The sequence below is a fragment of the Lithobates pipiens genome, unplaced genomic scaffold (genome assembly GCF_037356315.1).
Source record: "Lithobates pipiens isolate NorthernLeopardFrog02 unplaced genomic scaffold, aLitPip1_a1.2 Scaffold_13, whole genome shotgun sequence".
Classification (NCBI taxonomy): domain Eukaryota; kingdom Metazoa; phylum Chordata; class Amphibia; order Anura; family Ranidae; genus Lithobates; species Lithobates pipiens.
The window spans coordinates 484,550,870-484,573,232 of NW_027507718.1; the positions used below are offsets into that span (position 1 = coordinate 484,550,870).

At 47.0% G+C, this 22,363-nt stretch overlaps 1 protein-coding gene across 1 annotated transcript in view; it reads right to left on the reverse strand.

Moving 5' to 3' along the window:
• The window catches only part of KRCC1 (lysine rich coiled-coil 1), an 81,984-nt gene extending 66,890 nt beyond the window's left edge, over nt 1-15,094 (reverse strand). Inside the window, exon 1 of the mRNA XM_077477986.1 lies at nt 14,900-15,094. Within this exon, the coding sequence (XP_077334112.1) occupies nt 14,900-15,041 (142 nt within the window). The 5' untranslated portion in view covers nt 15,042-15,094. The remainder of the gene's footprint in view (nt 1-14,899) is intronic.
• Between the last annotated feature and the right edge of the window lie 7,269 nt (nt 15,095-22,363).

Genomic DNA, 22,363 nt, shown 5'->3' on the forward strand with positions numbered 1-22,363 from the left:
ATTTTATATATACTGCGATTCTATACTTGCCAAATTTGCTGCAGAAATCTCCCTCCAGAGTCTGGCTGCAGACATTTTAACTGTGGGCAGCTGAAGCTTCACTTCCTGGATTTACGCGGACACACGCCTCCAGCTCTGCAGCTCTCATTGCCCCTCATGACTGACCCCACCCCCCGGCAAACTCTCACAAGTGTAAAGAGCTGTGCATGTCATAAGCCTAGGCCTTTTACCAGACAAGAAAGATGAAGTGGGTTGTATGAGGTATTTACTGGCAGAAAAAAAAATTACTATCCAAAGTTAAAACAAGGGCAGCAGATTTAATAGATGGAATGATGAAAAAATTACTGAAGTTCCCACTTTAACCATGGGTTATATGCAGCTAGCTTCAGCTGATTGGGCACTGGCAAACAAAAAAGCTGCAGGTACATTCTCTATATAACCCCTTACACAGAACTAGCTAGCCTTAGTTTTGGAGCAAACTATAGGGATATCAAAGCACAGGGGGGGGACCAGTGTCCTGTACTTGAAGAAATGGATTTCAAGTCAAAAATCCTATTTTCTTAATCATATAGTACACGACATAGGATCTTTGGTCCCTAAAGCGGGGTTCCACCCTAAAGTGGAACTTCCGCTGATCGGAACCCTCCCCCCCTCCGGTGTCACAATTGGCACCTTTCAGGGGGAGTGCAGATACCTGTCAAAGACAGGTATTTACACCCACTTCCGGGCATAGACTCCCGTGGGAGTCTACGCCATTTCCTGTCCCGCCGCACTGTCTGCTGGGACACACACGGGTCTCAGAGACAGCGCGGACAATTCCTATTGCGCTGCGCGACTCGCGCATGCGCAGTAGGGAACCGGGAAGTGAAGCCGATTCGCTTCACTTCCTGATTCCCTCACCTAGAATGGTGGCGGCAGCAGCCGAGAGATCGATCGGCCTCGCTGGAACCCGGGACAGGTGAGTGTCCATTTATTAAAAGTCAGCAGCTGTAGTATTTATAGCTGCTGGCTTTTAATATTTTTTTTGTAGGTGAAATCCCTCTTTAATTATGGGACATACAAAAGCAGTCCAATTGCAGACTGGGACAAAACAGCAAATGAATGCCAAACGGGCCACATAACAGGTGAAGAAAGGTTCACCACCATTTAAAGAGGAGCTTGTATTGTAGCATCTTATGCCTGAAACTGGCAGCAGAGGTGATAGCAGCGAGTAGGATGACATTGCCAATGAGGTCAGATAAGGGGATATCCCAAATACATTCCAAGGGCAGCCCTTGAAAGACTGAAAGAACCAGGTTATGGTCCCTCAAAATGATATTGCTGAGTAAAACTTTATGGAGGAGCAAGGAGTTTTTCAGGGAGAGACCAGCTGCCATACAAGATAGGCTCTGATAGTGAATGGTCTGAGGAGGTCTACAAAGGTCTGGGCAATTTTAGGGGAGGCCTTGGCAGAGACTTTGGGGTGAGCATACTCGGGCTGCTCTAATGTTAAACTAGACGAGGTCAACAAAAAGGTTCCTAAATTTGGATGAAATCACCACCAAATGCATCTCATCCTGATCTGGTTCCTTAGAAGAGGTTGGATATTCATGGTCTATACAGTGGGGAAAATATTATCCCCCGCAGATTTTTTTTTTAAGTTTGCACACTTACAAAGAAATGAAGGGTCTATCATTTTTATCATGGGTGTATCTTAAATGATAGAGACAGAATATCAACCAAAAATCAAACCCGAAAAAACACATGAAACAAAATGTTATAAAATTCTGTTGCAGTTCAGTGAACTAAAATAAGTATTTGATCCCCAAGCAACAAATGACTTAGCACTTGGAGAAACCCTTGTTGGCAAGCACAGTGGTAAGACGTTTCTTGTAGTTGGTGATCAGGTTTGCACACATCTCAGGAGGGATTTACGTCCACTATTCTTTACAGATCTTCTCTAAATCCTTAAGCCCCATACACATTATCAGTTTTTCCTTCAGATTTACCAAAAACATAATAGGAGGTCAAACCTTAGGAGTTTCAATTCATATGCAATCAGGCAGGCCCTTGCACTACATGGTTTTGGTAAACTGAAGGAAAAACTCAGCAGAAAAACGGATAGTGTGCATGGGGCTTTAAGGTTTCTTGGCAACTCGAAGTTTCAGCTCCCTCCGTAAATTTTCTATAGGATTAAGGTCTGGAGACTGACTAAGCCACTCCATGACCTTAAAGTGATTGTAAAGTCTTGTTTTTTTTCAATAATGACAAACACGTTATACTTACCTGTTCTGTGCAGTGGATTTGCACAGAGCAGCATGGATCCTCCTCTTCTTGGGTCCCTCTGTGCTCCTGGCCTCTCCCTCCTGGTGAGTAACCCCACAGCAAGCAGCTTGCTTTAGGGGCACCCAAGCCAAGTCACAGCTCCCTGTGTCCATTCAGACATGAAGCTGTGGCTCAGCCCCACCCTCTCTCTCCTGATTGGTTGACTGACAGCAGCAGGAGCCAATGGCACAATAGGGAGGGAGAGTTTTGAATGGCTAAGACACTCAAGGACATCGCTGGACAAAGATGGAGCTCAGGTAAGTATTGGGGGGTACTGGGGCGGCTGCTGCACAGAAGGCTTTTATCTTTAGGCATAGAACACATTAAGATAAAAAAACTCTGCATTTAAAACTCCTTTAATTTGCTTCTCCTTGAACCACTCCTTTGTTGCCTTGGGGGTATACTCTGGGCCATTATCATGCTGGAAGGCCTATTTATGACTCGTCAGTGTTCTGGCTGAGGGAAGAAGGTTCTCATCCAAGATTTTTCAATAACTGGCCCCGTCCATTGGCACCTCAATGCGGGAAAGTCGGTCTGCACCTTTAGCAGAGACATAACATTTCTATCTCTGTGTTCGACTATAGGGATGGTATTCTTAGGGTCATAGTCAGCTTTTTTTCTTCCTCCAAATACGGCAAGTTGAGTTAATGACAAAGAGCTCACTTTTGGTCTCATCTGAGCACAGCACTTTCTTCAATCAGTCTCTGAATCATGTAGATGTTCACTGGCAGACTTCAGACAGGCCTGTACATGTGTCTTGAGGAGGGGGACCTTGAAGGATTTTAATCAATGGTTTGTTTGGTGACTCTGGTCCCAACTGCCTAAAGTGGACCTTCATTCACTTTTTCAACTTTCCATCTATTAAATCTTCTGCCCTTGTTGTTTTAACTTTGGATAGTAAAACATTATTTTTCTGCCAGTAAATACCTTATACAGCCCACTTCCTGTTCATGTCTGGTAAAAAGCCTAGGCTTATGACATCATGCACAGCTCTCTAACTTGTGTGATTTTATCAGGAAGGAGGGGTGGGGTGGGGGGCGAGTTATAAGAGGGGCAACCAAAGCTGGAGGTGTGTGAATCCAGGAAGTGAACAGGCAGCAGCTTCAGCTGCCCACAGTTAAGATGGTTACAGCCAGACTTAACGGGGGGAGATTTCTGCAGCATATTTGGAAAGTACAGAATCGCAGTATATATATAAAATAATATGCAAAGTGGTTGGAGGGAAGCTTCAGAATGGCAAAGATGTTTTTATTACAAATTATGTGAGCAGACTGCAGTTCCTCTTTAAGATCATTCACAAGCTCCTCCCGTGTATTTCTGGGCCAAGCCCTCACTTTTCTCATGACCATCCTAACCCCATGAGGTGAATTGCATGAAGCTCCAGAAGAAGGGTGAATGAAGGTTATTTTGTATTTCTTTTATATGCGAATAATCACTAACAGTTGTCTCCATTTTTACCAAGCTTCTTGCTGATGGTCTTGTAGCCCATTCTAGCTTGTGCAGCCATGTCTGACAGCTCTGGTCTTGCCCATGATGGCGGGTTTGAATGGAAGGAAGATTCTGTGGACAGGTGTATTTTACACACAAGTTGTCATTAGGAGCACTTTCTTAAAGAGGAAATACTGCAGCTGCTAACTTTTAATATATGCACCCTTGCCTGTACAGGGAGCATGCAATGTCGGCACTGCAGCCATTCCTAGTAAGGGAACCCTGCACATGTGTGACGTGCGCTACGCTTTCTAATTGGTCTGTGGGGGGGGGGGGGGGGGGGGGGGAGAGACACAAACTTCCAGGAGACGAGGCCACTATCCCATCCCCCAGAAGGGGGGACCAGTACCTATTAAAAACAGGTACTTGTTCCTCCCCTTCAAGGTGCCAAATGTGGATAAGCGAAAATTCCACTTTTGAGTGGAACTCTGCTTTAAAATTGACCGGACTAATCTGTGTACCATACGTGAGCACATACTGTAGGCAGGCTGGTAGAGCCAGGATTATTGTTGGTTGGTAAGGAATCAAATACTTAGTTTACTCAATGAATTGCAATTCAATTTATAACATTTGTATCATGTTTTTTCTGGATTTTTGGTTGATGTTTTGTCTCTATCATTTAAAATACACCCATGATACTAAATTATAGACCCTTCATTTCTCTGAAAGCGGACACACTTACAAAATCTGCAGGAGATCAAATAATTACTTGTATACTGATCAGTCAAGGTATCAGCAGCTTGCGATCTGCCATGTGAGGTGCAAACTGTCCCCAAAGGGGTATTACAACTTTAAAGTGGAGCTCCACCCAAAAGGGGAAGTTCCACTTTAAGGCCTCCTCCCCGTAGTGAAATGGTGCTTTTGAGGAGGAGGGGGAAGCAGGTACCTAACTTTGTTAGGTACCCGCTCCCACTTCTGCTCACCTTAGGCTTTTTCCTTCACCCCACCCAAAAGCCTTCGGGGACACAAGACAGGTCCCAGAAGACTTTGGGACCAGAGTGCAGTTCCGCTCAAAAATGGCCAGTGGACACCCGTCTGTGAAGCCGCAAGCTGTCACAGCCAGGTGCCCATAGTAAAGAACAAACATTCTCTTGTGTTTGCAGTGGTTAACCCAGGGGTACACAGTGCAAAAGCCCTTAGCACCAATGCTCTTGTGCCCTCTTAGGACAATGGGTATCCTCAGACTAAAAGACAATAAAAATAAAACGGTGCACCGACCTAGTGCATTACCACAATAAAATTTGATTGAGGTAATGTGCTAGGTCGCGTGTCCCTGGGGAAGGATGAGGCACTATAGGTGGCTGAACACAGGAAATGTTCACAGATCACTGAAGCAACATGCAACAAAGTCAAGGTTCAGGTGAGGAGCTACAGTGACTATGGTGCAGCCAGGCCTCTTGATAGAAAAATAAATATCCATATATAAAATAGGTAACCTTCTCTCAGTAGAGAGAAGACTTCACCTAAGGATAATAGCCAAAAACTGAGGCTAGCTGGGGGTGGCAAGGAAGTCTTTTTTGCCAGTGTTCAAGATAGCTACATATAACACATGAGGTTGTCTCACTGTCATGTGGCACCAATGATTTAAAGTGGACCTTTAGCCACTTGTGCAAAAATTAAGTCAGCAGCTACAAAAACTGTAGCTGCTGACTTTAAACAGACACTCACCTGTGTAAAGATCCAGCGCCATTCTCACCCGTGCCAATTCTTCACCAGTCTTCGGATCACAGGCATGTTAAATGTGGGCAGCCAGCTTCCAACTGCATGGGGGGGGGGGACGACAACCTCTGGTGGATCTGCCACTGTGATTCAAGTGGGAGTGGGAACCTGCCATAACCACTCCCTCCAAAAAAATTATTTCTTTCAAGTGGGGTGGGGTTGGGGCCGGAAGAGTGGAACCTTCCCCTTTTTGGGTGAATTTGCACTTTAATTATTCTGAGTCACAGAATTGGAACAAATAAATGTTCTTGATCAATGTACTGAAGGCCAAAACAGCTAGACAACTGGCATTTCAGAAAGACTTCACCAATAGCAACCTACGTTTTTCTCTCAAAAGCTTTCTTTAGGCTGGGTTCACATGCAAGCCACATGCGGCTTACGGCAGGGATCCAGTGCTCCCCTATCCTCGGTTTCAGGGCCAAAGGCTCTCCAGCCGCCCTGAAATATACAAACCGGCTCCATTGAGATCCAGTCCCAATCTCCTGTCATGCGAATTGAATGTGGAGACACACATCCAATTCGCACTAATGTGAACCCAGCCTCAAAGTGGGTTTTTAACGACATGTCCTCATTGGTGCAATTTCACCTTGTTTTGGTAGCAGGATGTCATAGAAAACAGCAAGTGACAGGGAATCTCTCCATTGGGCACACCAACATTAATTAAAAAAAAAACTATTTATGGTAGATTGGGTAAGGCAGCCCTTAAACGTATTACCCCAGAGCAGGGGTCTCAAACTGGCAGCCCTCCAGCTGTTGTGAAACTACAAGTCCCATCATGCCTCTTTTGGTGGGAGTCATGCTTGTAACTGTCGGTCTTGCAATGCCTCATGGGACTTGTAGTTTTGCAACAGCTGGAAGGCTGCCTTACCCAATCTGCCAGTTTGAGACCCCCTGCCCCAGAGGAACCCTTGAAACCATTTTCAAGTCTCAGGGCTCCCTGCCAAGTGTAATTTATAGAGAGAGAGGGAAACACTGTTAGTAGGAAGAATGCCACCCTTATAGGTAGCTAAAATATAATAAGTGTCATGCTGCTGGCCCTGCCAAGTGGCGTTAGACCCAAAACTATGCAGGCGCCATCAGATAAGTCGATCAAACACAATTTGGGGAACCCCTAGCAACCTCTGGAGGAACTGTGGCCAAGAAAGGCTAGGGTAAGAGTTAAGTGGAATGATACTCACCTTGGCTCCAGGGATGTGGAGTTCCAAAGCCGACGTCTTGTTGCGGCTGGCTTCCGGGTCCAATATTAATTAAATGCACTTTTTACAGGTAAAAAAAATAAAATAAATAAAATTGGCTTTTATTTCATTTTTTTTTTTTTTTTACTATAAACCTGCAAAGCATCGAACCTGTGAACCCAGACATTCCGTGTAAACCGTCTACTCTAAGTAGGCAGTACCACACCGCCAAGAAGATTCGATTTACTACATAGAGCGCTCAACGGTGCCCTGGTAGTTCAGTGAGAACTACAAGCTGACAGCCACAAAGGCTTCTAGTTTTCACATTCACAGAACACGGCCGCGTATTTTATTTATTTTTTATTGTGAGCGGGGGAGATGATCCCCACTCGCCGTCACAACAGGGGGGTGTGGTGGCCGGTGCTACAGTAACATGTTACACCCTAAATATGGTTATAACATGTTACAAAAGGTGAACTTGTCCTCCGATTGCAAATGTATGATCCCATAAATATAAATCTCACCACAATAAAATCCAGTTAAAATTTTAAAGCGGAGCTCTATTCCAAAGGGGAAGTTTCGCTTCAAGCACTCCAAAACCCCCCTCCCCCAAAATTTCCAACATTTGTGATGTCCATTTTTGGGGTGTGTGTGTGGGGGGGGGGGGGGGGGTTGGAGGAGCAGGTACCTATTCCCACTTCCACTCGGGCTACCTAGGTGGCTCAAGCGGAAGTTCTCTGCCCCTCCCATCTTGTAATCTTCTGGGACACGTCACAGGTCCCAGAAGATTGCCGGACCAATGGGTAGGCGCTGCGCAACTCGCGCATGAGCATCCAGATGTGAATCCGCAAGCTGTCACAGCCAGGTGCCCACACTTGAGCCAACGCTTCGGGCAGCCGCATCACTGGACCATGGGACAGACGAGTGTGTGTTTAATAAAAGTCAGCAGCTACAATTTTGTAGCGGCTGACTTTTAATAAACACAAAATCGACTGAAACTCTGCCGTTTGGCTGTACTTTTATAGATCACAGAAGTGCAGCTCGTTCTGCACTCCTGTGACCTGTTTTTAGCAGATGTCAGAGCCAGCTGAGAAAAGATTGTGAACATATGGTTACGTTTCACTCACGAGCCTGGATCATCACCTGGCTCAGCCTCTCAGCGAGCCGTTGAGAGCCTGAGCTAACCCTAGCCACTCCTGCCCCCCCTCCCCCACAACCCAGTGCTCCAAGTGTGGGAGGGCACAGGACAGCGGTGACTGAGTCACCAGCTCTGCTCACAGAGCATTCTGAGAACTGAGCGATCAGCGGTGTTTGATTGCTCAGTTCTCGGTCTTAGAGCCAATACTGCATTCACCCAAGTACGATTTCTATAAAAAAAAAAAAAAAAAAAAAAAAAAAAAAAAAAAAACCTTTTCTTTTAATGCAGAAGAGACAAAGCATATCTGTTGGCCCATTTTTAATTCACGCCCAAAGCTCCTCTTTAGAAACTATGGGGCTTTTATAGCAGTCACTCCCTGTTCTATCGACAATGGTTTCTCCTGCTGTCAAAAGAACAGGAAAAGGGGAAATCTCTCTGGTGGGGCAATAGCAATAAGAACACAAGAAAAATTCAAACATTTCCCCACTGGTCAAAACGTAGCTGGACGGTTGTATGCTGGAAACAGCACATACTAGGAAAGTGTGCCATTTTAAAAAGTAGCAAGCTCAGCATTTAAAGGCCTTGCTTACATGCGATCTTTTGTGTCTTAACAAGAGTGGCTGTCATAGGCCTTGTGTACACTGGGCATTTAGAGCGAGATCCTGGCACTTTTGTGCAGGCAGAAGACACAGGTACACCCAATCAATCCCACTGCCGACAGCCTGTTAAACTCTATGAGACACTGAAAGCTCCTGTGGCTGGACAGTGCACCAAGGGCTAATGACATTTACACCATTAAGCACCCAGGGATGAATGCCAAGAACACAAGTATTCTGCATTCCAGGCGTTTCTCCCTGCATACATACTAACCTTAGGCTGGGTTCACACCATCTTCACATGTGGCTCACAGCGGGGGTCCGGTACATCCCCATTCACTATTTCAGGTCCGATTTCAGACCAAAATTTTGGCTGAATTCGGACCTGAAACAGATCAAAAGATACACAGGGCTCCTGTGCAAATTTGCACCAGAGATATGTGAACTGGCAGAGACCCGGTCAAAATCACCTGCTACTGTGAAATGGATGCAGGAAACGCGAATCCAATTCACAATAGTGTAAGCCCAGCCTAAATGTTCATACCACCCTGTGCACCATCCAGCTGCAGCAGCTTTCAGCCTCTGTTTTACAGGCTGCCAGTAGCAGGGCTGGACGGTGCACCAGTGTCTTCTACCACACCAAGTGCCGGTTCGTACTTGTGCGATGCAGAAACCCACTGAGTTCCCGCATCGCACCTGACTCGCAAGGTAGTTCACACTGCCATATGCCAACTGCGGGAAGTGTCAATACAATGTTAATGACACCTCCATTTTAGTTTGCATATCGCACTGCAAACTGACAGTTTTGACATGAATCCAATCGCATGGGTGTGAACACTCAAGCAATCCCAGTCTGGTGCACACCAAAAAAAAAAAAAGGGGAGGGTCCTGTGAGAGTTGGTCTGAATGCGATGTGAACTCAGCCATACTATCTGTATGGCTGAAATCGCATTGCATGGACATTGCATGTGATTTGCAGTGCGGTGCGAATTACATGCGAACTCGCACCACCCACTGGCACTTAAACAGAGATCTCGAGCACAAGGGGTAAATGCCCAGTCTGCATGAGGCCATACTGATGGAACAGCAAGGAGAACTACAGGTCAGCATTGATCAGTTGAAAAACAGCCAAACTAATGATAGGTATAAATAGATAAAAAAAGATCTTGGCTCAGCTGACAGAAGCAAAACTAAAATGACACGTTTTTGGAGTCCAGAATAACTGGCCTACATGTATTATGAATGTACCAAAGAAATCAGCAGACAGTAGGTCCAGTCTGATAATTAAGGAGCCAGAGAACATTGTCCTCCGACATAAACTGATGCTCCAAAGGTTTTGGTTGCAATGAGGTGTATTAGCTACGAAGAAGATGTATCCATCCCTATTTCTAAGAACACAGAAAGTATGGTCATCTCTCAACATAAAAATTCAAAGGATGCAAACACAAAACTAAACCAAAACTGTATATTTAAGTCAAATTACATGGAGAGGCTGTCAAGGAGGGTGTGGTTAACTTTATTAATCCATATATAGAAATGATAAAGGGGCTCCCCAGTTCCATCATGTACCATAGACCAGATCCAGGGGGCTCCCAATCACATCATATATGAAAGCAAAATAGTAAGGTGCAAACTTCAGCCATGTAAGAAAAATAAAAATAAAAACATGAAATTGTGTTTAATAAAGTCCCATTTAAAAACTTAGGAACTTCCAAAAGAAAAATTAAGGGGAATTTATTTGCAGGGAAATTCCATGGCCTGTTGAATTGATTACATACTTTGGCAAGAATAGACACACATGAGGAACAGGACGTCTCACAATAGATTATACACTTACTAGTCCAGGGACACCGGTGTTGACTGCTGTGATTATACTTGCACTGAGGATATTGGTTACATCCCTAGATGCATATTACGCATTTTGGAACCTTTAAGAGATTCCCATCGGCATACTACAAACAGAAGATATGTTTTATAGATTCTCTTACTCACATACTGTGCATCCAGGAGAACTGGAAAGAGCACTAGTCCCAAATCACACTGCGCGGTAAATCCCACTCCCATAACATACATTAATGAGACTATAATTACTCCCAGGACAATAAAAGGGAGATCAGAGGCTTCTACTGGGGAAAGGATTCTTGTTTTTTCAATAAAGAACGCCACAAAGTCCCAAAATGTACACTGGATCAAGGAGAGTGTATGGTGTCACTTAAACCCAGGCTAGAAATCCCCCCTTGCAGCTAATTGGAAAGAGCTTCCCACTCAGAACTTCTAACGATCAGCTGTTTTATTGCAGAAACTGAGCAGTATTCGGGTGTCTTTTCTGGGTGGCTTCAAAGCCAGACCTTTCAATGTCAGAATCGTGGTGTTGTGCCAGTCTGACTTTGCAAAAAAAAAAAAAAAAAGACATTGCACCAAAACATGATTCAAAAACAATGAATCATGGGGCCCCAGGGCCACCAGCTGAGCGAATATCATCCGCTTCATCAGAAACTAGCTGAAATTTTCAACGGTGTATAGCCAGGTTAAAACATAAGTTCACCTTTGGAAACATGTTCCATCTGTTCTTAGGGTGGAACATGTTCCATGTTCCCAGTGCTGCAGCCCCCTCCCTGTGGCAGCCGTACGGGGAGAAGTTTCCTGTACTAGCTGCCACGGTTTGAAAAACAGCGAACTGTGGGAGCTCTGCCCACGCGGCCACGTCATTCAGACGCAGAGCTCTGTGTGTCTGAATGAACTACAAGCCCTAACATCTTTTGCAGCCGTCAGCTTGTAGTTCTCAATGCACTACCATAGCGCTGTGGTAGTTCATCGAGTCTTCCTGTCCGTGAGTATCATTGAACCCGTATGAGATGTACAGGCAAGCAGATACACTGTGCAGGAGACATGCATTGCATCAGCTATCTACTGATCACTGGTGCAATGCTTCCCAGGCTCCTGCAACAATAATAAATGCACTTTTTTTTACCTGCAAAAGAATGTGCATTTCTTTTTATTTTTTTCCAAAGTGAAATTATTCTTTAAAACTGTACAGCAAACACTTCTTACTGCACAGAAGGGATCTGTGTCCAGCAATGATTTTGAGGTCTGACTTCAGCACTTCCATGCTGGAAGCAAAGTGGTTGCAAACCCTTACAGACCATATTTTTCCTACAGGTAAGCCTTGGACTGGTAATATCTTTTAAACCTGTACAGTTTAGAAGATATTTAACATATACGCATGCGCCAACGTCATCAGGGTTTACTTCCTCTAATTTTTCCTCAGAGGACTCTACATGCCGATAGGGAAAATGGTGAGGCAACCATCCTGGGCCTGTAAAGTAGAACATCAAACTGAAGCCAGTTTACCTATCGGCATGTCTTTGCAGTGTGGGAGGAACCTGGAGACTCCAAAAGGAAACACAGGGAGAACATGCAAACTCCATACAGGTAGTGTCCTGACTGGGACTAAACCGAAGACCACCATGCTTCAAGGCAGAAGTGCTAAACGCTAAGCAACTATAGACGAACTTGGACAACCTTCGAACCCAAACTTTACACTCCAATGAGCTGTGTGCTGGGTTATTCCTCACCTTGTGGCTCACAAGAGTACAAAAAAGCATGAGTTTTGGTTAGAGATGAGTCCAAACTCATCTCTAGCTCCCACATCAAGTTTACCTATTGGGGGCCCCCTCCATCCCGACCCCATAGCAGCTGCATGGTCTGCTAACGCTTAGGTCACACAACTGCACTTTTTTTTTTTTGCAAAGCGATATACCATAAGGCACAGAGCATTAATATCCATGAGTGTGCAAACGGGGGGCATTCAAAATGAAAGCACCCCATCACAGTTTATGGCAAACAGAATTAATTTAAGAAAACAGGCTTTAAGGTGAGAGAAAGCCTAGCACTACGTGCTCAGTACCTGCTTGTACGTAACAGCTGATTGGTGAAGTTTAGAGGTTTTCTTGTTCGGAAAGACCCAGCCCACAGCTCAGTGGAGTGTGTGTGTATATACTTAAACTTGCCTAATGGCCTACCTATTGGGGCTTCCCTCTTTCCCCAAGCTCTATAGCAGCTGTTATGACCATTACTTTGGGGCGACTTCGGAGCAGCTTGCATTGACTTCTATACAGAAGTGGTTTTGCAAGCCGCGCTGTACGGGGCAGCTTCACAGTCGGACGACTTTGAAGCCGGCCCTGTGTGAACCGACACTTAAGGATGGTTTCCACCTGGCTTTGTCCTTCACAGAGAAGTAGGTTGGGCTCACACCAATGCGCTGTGGTTCGGTCACATCACGAATGTATCCGTATTTTACACACGGTTCCCATGGAGTTCTACGTTTGCATTTTCTGAAAGGGCATCAAAGCAGATGCAGGACCTTGCTGCTCTTTCTTAAAAATGCACCTTCTAACCAAAGCCAATGGGATAAATCAGACTGCACCTAAACCGCAGTGCACCAGTGTGAGTCCGCCCTTAAGCAAGGCGGTGGGGAGACGATGCATCAAATCCTCGTTATCCGCTATAACCCCCTAAATACCATGTGTTGTGCATGTTGCAGTATGGCCCCATTCACTTGAATGGGTCACCCACAGCATGCAGTATCGCCCGCTGCGTGAGACGGGGGTATAGTTCCAAAGCTTCATGACATGCTCCCCTGGCGGCTGCAGGAAAATGGGAAGGTGGTAGTATTGGGGGGGGGGGGGGGGGGTGAGGGGTAAAAATGAAGCCCAACCATTTGGTTTGAGGCAGGATTGACACTATTGGGAATTGGATGTGGGTTTCTCCGCATCCAATTCGCATGACAGGAGACTGTCACAAGCTCTCAATGGAGCCAGTTCACACATTTCTGGGGCAGCCACAGAGCACACTGCAGAAGAGTCTTCTGTGTCTTTGGCTCCTCCGTTTAAGGTCCAAAATGAGCCCAAAATTCAGACCCGATTTGCCCCTGAAATGGAGAACAGGGACGCACCAGACCCCCTGCTGCCAGCGAGCGGCTCCGCACACAGTGGGAACCCAGCTAAAGCAGAGCTGCACCCAAAAGGGGGAAGCTCCGCTTGTTTGCTGCCACATTTGGCACCTTTTTGGGTTGTGGGAGGGGGAGCAGGTACCTGTTTTTGATAGGTACCCACTTCCTCGTGCCTTTGCCCGGAAGTCTGGCACCCTCCTCCTTTCCCCACCGGCAGGCTATTCACAAAGCGCAGCGCTCGTGCACAGTAGGGAACCCAAGAGCCGATAGAAAAATTGCCTGGGGTGCCGACATTGCGGGATCCCTGGACAAGTGCGTGCCCTAAAAATAAGCAGCTACAGTATTTTACGCTGCTGACTTTAAGGCTGCATTCACACCCGAGCGTTTTCAGCTTATAAAACGCCTGGAAATGCGATTGAAAAACACCCAAGAAGCCAAATCCCATTAATTTCAACGGCACTTGTTCACATCTTAGCGTTTTGTCACCTGGAAAACGCCATAAGCTCAAAAAAGAACATGAGCTTCTTTGGGGCAGATTACAAGCATTTCTCTGCCTTCTACATTAGCGCCTGAACAAAATCGCAGCAAATCACAGTAAAAACATGCGACTTTGAAACGCTCAGGTGCGAATGCAGCCTAAAGTGTAAGTTCCCCTTTGCAGAAAAACCTGTGGAGGTGAACTTACATAGGTCCCCCTCCCCCTGCGGCAATCTCCGGTTCTAAGCCCCGGTACATCCGCGGCATGAGTACGGGGCTTAGAAATCCCTAGATGAATGTCCAAAACAACCCTAGTTGGGAGGGACGTTTTGGAGCCTTCTAATTGGTCAGTGCCTGCAGAAGAGAGGATTTCTGAGCCCCAGACGCTTGGCGCGGATATACCGGGGCTTAGATCCGAAGATTGCCATGCTCCAGGTCAGCGGGCGTGGGGGGACGTGTAGCTGGGCCTGTGTAAGGTTCACCTTACAGATTTTTCCCTTTAAATGTTTTGGTTTGGAGGGGGGGGGGGGCACGAGATCTTCTTTAAAGCCCCCCTGCCTCCAATTGCAAGTGTAAACAAGTCCTTAAGGGTACAAATGTAGATGATTGCGGCGCCCGGACGCACCCCACCCCCAATATTTGGTCACGTTGATGCTACAGATGGGGGCTCAGAGAAGTGGACACCTTACACCGGCCTTGCTGCACCCCACAGATCAGGACTTTGTGGCTGAAGTGGCAGATAGGGGGGCATTGGGGGTGCCATGGCAACCAGGACAGCCAGAGGCCGCCTCCCCCACCATCTACAGGGACCAAGGGAAGTCCCACAACATAAACAAACATGGGCAGTCTAGGCAACCAAGCCCCATAGTAATAGTGACTAGTGTAATGTCTCATAACAAACCAGACTCAGGGCTGGGCAACCTTGAGGAACTACAAGTCCCAGCATTCCCCACCCATAGCAGGCATAGAGAGCCCTATGGGGCAGGCTGAGTCCCTCCTCCCCTCCCCCCATGTTTGGGGCCTGTCCCTGGCTGGGCTCACTCACACTCACCTGTCTGGCAGGGGATGGTGGGTTGGGCACTACTACTAATGTCACCCCCCGCCATAGGCACGCTACAAGTGGGTGCGGAGGGGCTGCTGCTCTGTGTTATACTCTCCACTAGCTGCGGGCTGATGGCACCCTCCGACGCCATGTCTCACTCTCCTACTTTCCCCACCCCTCCGGAGGGACTGGTCTAGCAGTAGGGTGTGGGCCGGCGACGTCACTCCGTGACGCATGGACAGATCCCAGCGGCTGGGCGAGTCCCGTGACCGGAAGTTGTTTGCGATTCGCGCTGCGTGGTAGCGCCATCTTTGTTGTGGTCAAGCGCCTCTAGGCTTCCTGTGGACGTACTACGTGCTTTTAAAAACTACCGGAAAAGAAAAACAATGTTATTTAAGTTTAATAGAAAACATTTTGGGCGCTAAGATTCGTTTATTTGTGTGAGCATGTGAGCATGCTTGGAAGCTTGTTTCCCTTAAAAAAAAAGAAGATAACTTCTAGGGTTGCCACCCTTTCTTCAAGTCAAACCCCGAACACAATTTTTTATAGTATAAACCAGGGGTCTCAAACTCAAATTACCTGATGGCCACAAGACAAATTTTCACATCCAATGGGGGCCACATGCAAACTGTCCTTTCCCCCCAGCACTGGTGTCAGCGTCAGTGGATGCACTATTAACCCCCAGCAATGGTGTCAGCGGACGCACTATTAACCTCCAGCACTGGTGTCAGTGGACACAATATTAACCCCCATCACTGGCGTCAGTGGATGCACTATTAACCCCCAGCAATGGTGTCAGTGGATGCACTATTAACCCCCAGCACTGGTGTCATTGGACACAATATTATCCCCCAGCACTGGTGTCAGCGGACGCACCATTAACCCCCAGCACTGCTGTCAGCGGACGCAATATTAACCCACAGCACTGGTGTCAGAGGACCCAATATTAACCCCCAGCACTGGTGTCAGCGGACGCACCATTAACCCCCAGCACTGGTGTCAGCAGGCGCAATATTAACCCCCAGAACTTGTGTCAGCGGACGCACCATTAACCCCCAGCACTGGTGTCAGCGGACGCAATATTAACCCCTAGCACTGCTGTCAGCGGACGCAATATTAACCCCCAGCACTGGTGTCAGTGGACGCAATATTAACCCCCAGCACTGGTGTCAGTGGACACAATATTAACCCCCAGCACTGGTGTCAGCAGACACACTATTAACCCCCAGCACTGGTGTCAGTGGACGCAATATTAACCCCCAGCACTGGTGTCAGCCAGCACAATATTAACCCCCAGCACTGGTGTCAGCAGACACACTATTAACCCCCAGCACTGGTGTCAGCGGACGCAATATTAACCCCCCAGCACTGGTGTCAGTGGACACAATATTAACCCCCAGCACTGGTGTCAACGGACACAATATTAACCCCCAGCACTGGAGTCAGCGGACGCAATACTAAACCCCAGCATTACCACCTACACATAATTCCACATAAAAATAGAGATATTAGGTGGTACATAAGGACAGGTTGCCCCCCCCCCCCCAAAAAAAATCATTCAGGCTAATAGATATTCGTTAGATCCGGTAAGATCAAGTGGTTTTAATGTTAGTTCTCACATAATTTCAGAGATATTCCACATAAAAATAGAGATGTTAGGTGGTACAGAATGTACATCCATCTTCGACTGTCTCTGGATGGTCTCTGGAACCATCTTTGTATGGTTCTTCAGCGGGTGCCTGTAGTCTCTCCTCACACCTTCGTTCACCTCCCTGCCTCATAGTGATCTCTCCTCAGATTAACAAGCTTAAGGCTGCATTCACACCTCAGCGTAGCGTTTTTGAGGCTTTTACCAGCGTTTTGTCGCGCGTATGCGCGCGTTTGCAGACATAGTTTTCCAGCATTTTTTAACTTCAGCGTTTTTTTTCAGCCAATAGGAAAAATATTCATCTCTTTTTTCATCTGCTTCCTGGGTACCGCACTTGGTTATTGTACTTCCGGTTCAGCATTGTGCTCCCTGCTCCATATCTACTATCTACTACCTACTACAAAGATGAGTGATGATGAGATGGCATGTTTTGTGGCAGCATCCGCTGTTGCTTTGTGTGCAATTTTAACCCTTTTTCGGCCGCTAGCGGAGGTTAAAACCGCCCTGCTAGCGGCCGCTAGAACGCTGGCAAAGGGCCGCAATCGCACACAAAGCACTGCTGCAGCGGCCCTTTGCCAGCGTTCTAGCGCCCGCTAGCAGGGCAGTTTTAACCCCTGCTAGCGGCCGAAAAAGGGTTAATGCAGGGGTGCTTTGTGTGCGATTTTAACCCTTTTTCGGCCACTAGCGGGGGTTAAAACCGCCCTGCTAGCGGCCGCTAGAACGCTGGCAAAGCGCCGCTGCAGCGGCGCTTTGTGTGCGATTTTAACCCTTTTTCGGCCCCTAGCGGGGGTTAAAACAGCCCCGCTAGCGGCCGCATATCGCCAACAAAACGACGGCAAAGCGCCAACCCACCAACACCCGCACTGCCCCAGTGTGAAAGGGGCCTTATAATGTACTAATCATCCTATTATGTCCCTATTGTGGTTATGTTTGCAGGGGTTTCTCTTACCTTTCTCATCCTTCACACGGCCAGTTAGGTCTGCCCAGTTTGTAAAAACTTGGATGGCAATCTGGTTCCATGCCCTCCTCTTGCTCGCTCGCAGTTTGTAGCATGGATCTCTAGTATCATACAGACAGGGGTGCTCCTTCACCATTCTTATGAAGCTCTCCTGATCTAGGAGACATACTGTCTCATCCAGTTCTCCTTCCATATTGCTGGTCTCCATTTGAGCTAAAAATGGTGATCTGTGCACTTCCTGTGAATTTTTTATGTAATTTATGTCATTTCCGTATGTAAATTATATTTTCTCTTGAGCAGATACAGCGACAAAACGCCCATAGAAACGCTTGTTGTCGCGCTAAACGCTTGAATCGAGCGTTTCCATTAGTTTCTATGGGAATAAAAACGCCCAAATCAGCCCGATTCGACAAAAAAGGGTCCGGAACTTGTTTGAGCTTCAGGCGTAGGGCTTCAGGCGACTTGGAGTGGAGATGTGAACCATCTCCATTGAGAATAATGGATTTTTTCCCCTCCAGCGTTTTGTAGCTTCAGGCGTCAAGCTACAAAACGCTCAGGTGTGAATGGGGTCTTAGTCTTTAGCTAGCCCCCCTCTTGCAAAGCAGGCTGGGCTTGGTATTTCCACCCCCTGTAGAAATCAATGGGGCTGTATTGTGATGAGGCTTCAAGTCCCATGGTCCTCTGCCTGCTGCTGCTTGATTGGCTCCCTCTCCCTACCAATAGGGACATAGAAAGAGGAGAGGGAGGGGGAGAAATCCCCCACAGGGACTGACAGGCATGCTCTCCCTCAGTGAGTGCCTGTGTCAGTGTCTATTCAGTCCAGTGGTCGCTGCCGGGAATGGCAGGAGGTGCGGGGCCACGGGTGATAGAGTAGCCCCCGCTACACACTCCCCCCACCAAAGAACCTTTGGTCCGTCAAAGGAGGTGAAGAGTCTATGACCTGTTACATGCTTTTGATATACACATGGAAAAAAAAAGGTTAGTGTGCACAGGAAACCATACAATTTAAATCTGCATAAAACCCTGGCAGAGGAACATCCCACCAATTAGCATAGGAGAGGAGGTTGTCCTGCCTACAGGCCACCTTAACTGGAATGGCCCAGCTAGATGTGCCAGGGAGTGAGTGTCAGAAACCAAGAAATCAGGCCAAGACAGAAATACAGTTAAATCAAACTTGTTTAATAATAAAAGTAAAACTGCTTCTGACAGAGGCAACAGATGATTGTGATACCAAGTCTTCAGCGGGCCTGTGCTTCCCTCTGGCCAGATTTGATATACTGGGTGTCCTGGCAGATGCTTGCAAATGACATAGGGCTGCAACTTTCAGTGGTCAGCCAACTTGTGCTTTCCAGGGGCACCCAGGTTTCTCAGCAGTGCCTTGTCATCTGGCTGTAGGTCCTGCACACAAGTTTATTTTGTTTCTCTGTCCTTGGGCATATGAGGCAGCTTGGGCCTTATCATAGGTGGTTTTCAGACGTCTCTGCAGGCGATTCACATACCTTCTGTGGGAAGTTGCTGAGGTATGGTCGAGGGATGTGCCGAAGGCCAAGTCTACTTGCAGCCGGGCCTACGGTCTGAACACCAAACTATAGGGAGAGTAACCGTGGCATGCTGTTATAAGCATGCACAATAGCCACTGTATGTTGCTCCAGTGCTGCTTTTGCTCTGAATTAGAGTTCTGAGCAAATCCAGGAGGGTTCGATTGAATCTCTGGTTGAGGATCTCCTTGAGGATGATACGGGCTGGTTTTAGACTTCCTGATGCCCAACAGGTCTAAAAGCCTCTTGATGAGACTACTCTCGAAATCTCTCCCTTGATCAGAGTGGATGCGTTGGGACAGACCATAGTGCACAAACAATTTCTCAGCGAAGATCTTGGCCACCATGGATGCTTGTTGGTCCCTTGTGGAAAACGCCTGGGCATACCGAGGGAAATGGACAATCACTGTCAGGATATTTCCCTGCCCACTCAGATCAGGCTCCAAGCACAGAATGTCAATGCACACCATGGGTCCCTCACTCTGAAGATAGCCCATTGGGGCAACTCGGTGAGGCAAAGTCTTTCTTTGGATACATCTGATGCAGGAGTGGCAATAGTCCTCAACTTCTGCCTGCAGGCAGGGCCAGAAGAACCGGTCCCTCACCAGGTGAAAAGTCCTCTTGGGCCCTAGGTGGCCATGGTTGTCATGTAGGGCAGTTAATACTGTCTCCCTATGTTTTTCAGGTAGGAATAGCTGGCATTTTTCTTCAGAATTGTCAGAGGGGCCCCTTTGTTAGACCAACCCTCTGTGCACCTGAAACCGATCCCACTCTTGGTGCAGCAGATGGGTTTCCTTCGGGGAGTCGGTGAGGAGCAAGTCAGGGCATTGGCTCTCCAAGGCCTTCAATCCCAAGCTACAGAAGGGGTCCTCCAACTGGTCCCTCTGCAGGTCTTTCTTTGACAGCTTAGGCAGACCTTCATCCCCAACTTAGGCAACATTGCAATAACATCTGAGGACACCAGCTGATATTCCAACCTCTTCGGTCCTGTATCCTAATCCAAGTTGATGTTCTGCTCCTTGACATAATCCCTTCAGGTGTCAGCTGGGCCTATTCTTCTGGAGGGTCTCTGGAACAATGTGGCATTCTTGACAAAGCATCCGCATCTTGTTTCCCGACCCCGATCGATACTTCAGGCTGAAAATAAACCCTGATAGAGCAGCCAACCATCTGTGACCCGTGGCGTCCAACTTGGTGGTAGTGAGGATGTGAGGATGTGGTAGTGAGGATGTAGGTGAGAGGATTGTTGTCAGTCTTGATCACGAAGTTCGCTCCATACAGGTAATCCCTCACCTTATCCACCACCACCCACTTCAAGGCCAGGAACTCAAGTTTGTGCATGGGGTAGTTTTCGTGGACTGTATACATTGCTTCCGCACCGCCAACCTTCCCTTGCATTTAAAAAAAATATATATATATTTTTTTCTTTTTGCAAATAGTCAAAAATGAAAAACGTCTGTAAACTAAATGCGGCTAAACGTGAGTTACCGCGTTTACAGGCTTTTATAGGCATTTGGCGTTTCAAATGCCTCTGAACAGCCGTCCTGAATGCATTTTTTTGCTTTCCAGAAAATGCTTCCAAACTGCCTAGAAACTACTATAAATGTATATGTACTGATAAGATAACATAGAGGAGAGTTCAGGGACAGCTGAAAAAAACGCCCAACGGCTCCTAAACGTCCGTTTACCAGCAGCAGTGTACATGATTTTCTTTTTAGCTATCTTATCAGTATATCTATCTTATTTTATTAATATGGAAATACCTACTTACCTACATAATTTTCTACACAGCGCTACACACTTACCTTTGGGATGAGTGTAGGTATCTTATCCTCTTCTATGTAATATCTTTATCTTATCTTACAATAACACTTCTATCCTATACATCTATCTTATACATATATAGGGCAATTATTAATCTCATCTCTAAACTTTTTATTTTTTTGTTATTTTGTTTAAAAAAAGAAAAGAAAAACGGCCTCCAGCCTCCCCTTATAACTGGGCAAACACACTCCTTTATTTCTAGTTAGTAAAATAAAAAGCAAAGACAAACATTTACAACTTATCTTATCCATCTATCTTATCTTATACCTTATCTTAACCACTAGTCGTCCGCGCTATAGCCGAAAGACGGCTGCAGCGCGGATGGCAATTGCCGGGAGGCCGTCCCTGGAAGTCCTCCTGTTTACTTCCGCGTTGCACGCTCCCACGAGCGTGCATCGGGGAAGTTCTGTGCTGGCTGTGTCCCCTGGACACAGCCAGTCACTGATCGCTGTAAACGGCCAATCACAGCGGCCATTTACAGCACGATCAGCGTGCCCAATGAGAGATGATCTCATATGTAAGCATATGAGATCATCTCTCATCGCTGGCTTTCCCTCCTCACACAGACAGCGTGTGAGGAGGGAGAGATTAGCGGCTGCAGCGGCCGTAAGTAATCTGTCCCCAGTGTGCCGATAAATCTGTCCCCAGTGTGCCGATAAATCTGTACCCAGTGTGCCATCTGTCCCCAGTGTGCCAATAAATCTGTCCCCAGTGTGCCACCTGTCAGCGCCATCTGTCCCCAGTGTGCCACCTGTCAGTGCCACCTGTCCCCAGTGCCACCTGTCCCCAGTGCCACCTGTCAGTGCCATCTTCCCCAGTGCCACGTATAAGTGCCATCTGTCATCAGTGCCACATATAATGCCATCTGTCATCAGTGCCACGTGTCATCAGTGCAACATAGTGCCATCTGTCATCAGTGCCATATCACTTTCACGTGTCATCAGTGCCACTTATTAGTGCCATCTGTCATCAGTGCCACGTATCAGTGCCATCTGTCATCAGTGCCATCTGTCAGTGTCACGTGCCATCTGTTATCAGTGTCACGTGTCATCAATGCCACGTATCAGTGCCATCTGTCATCAGTGTCACGTGTCAGTGCCACGTATTAGTGCCATCTGTCATCAGTGCCACGTATTAGTGCCATCTGTCAGTGCCACATATTAATGCCATGTGTCATCAGTGCCACATATTAGTGCCATCTGTCATCAGTGTCACGTGTCATCAGTGCCACGTGTTAGTGGCATCCTTTATCAGTACCACATCAGTGTCACGTGTCATCAGTGCCACGGAGCAGTGCCATCTGTCATCAGTGCCACGTTAGTGTCACTGTCCTGGTGCTCCAGGGCCTCCAAAAGTGTAATAGGTAGTCAACAAGACAACTAGATGTGTAATTTATGCTCCTAGAACACCTGATGGCGCTCCCTGCATGTTGGGCCTCTCTAAGAGGCCAGGCTGTGGAAAAGTCCCACATATGTGGTATCATAATAGTCAGAAGGAGTAGCAGA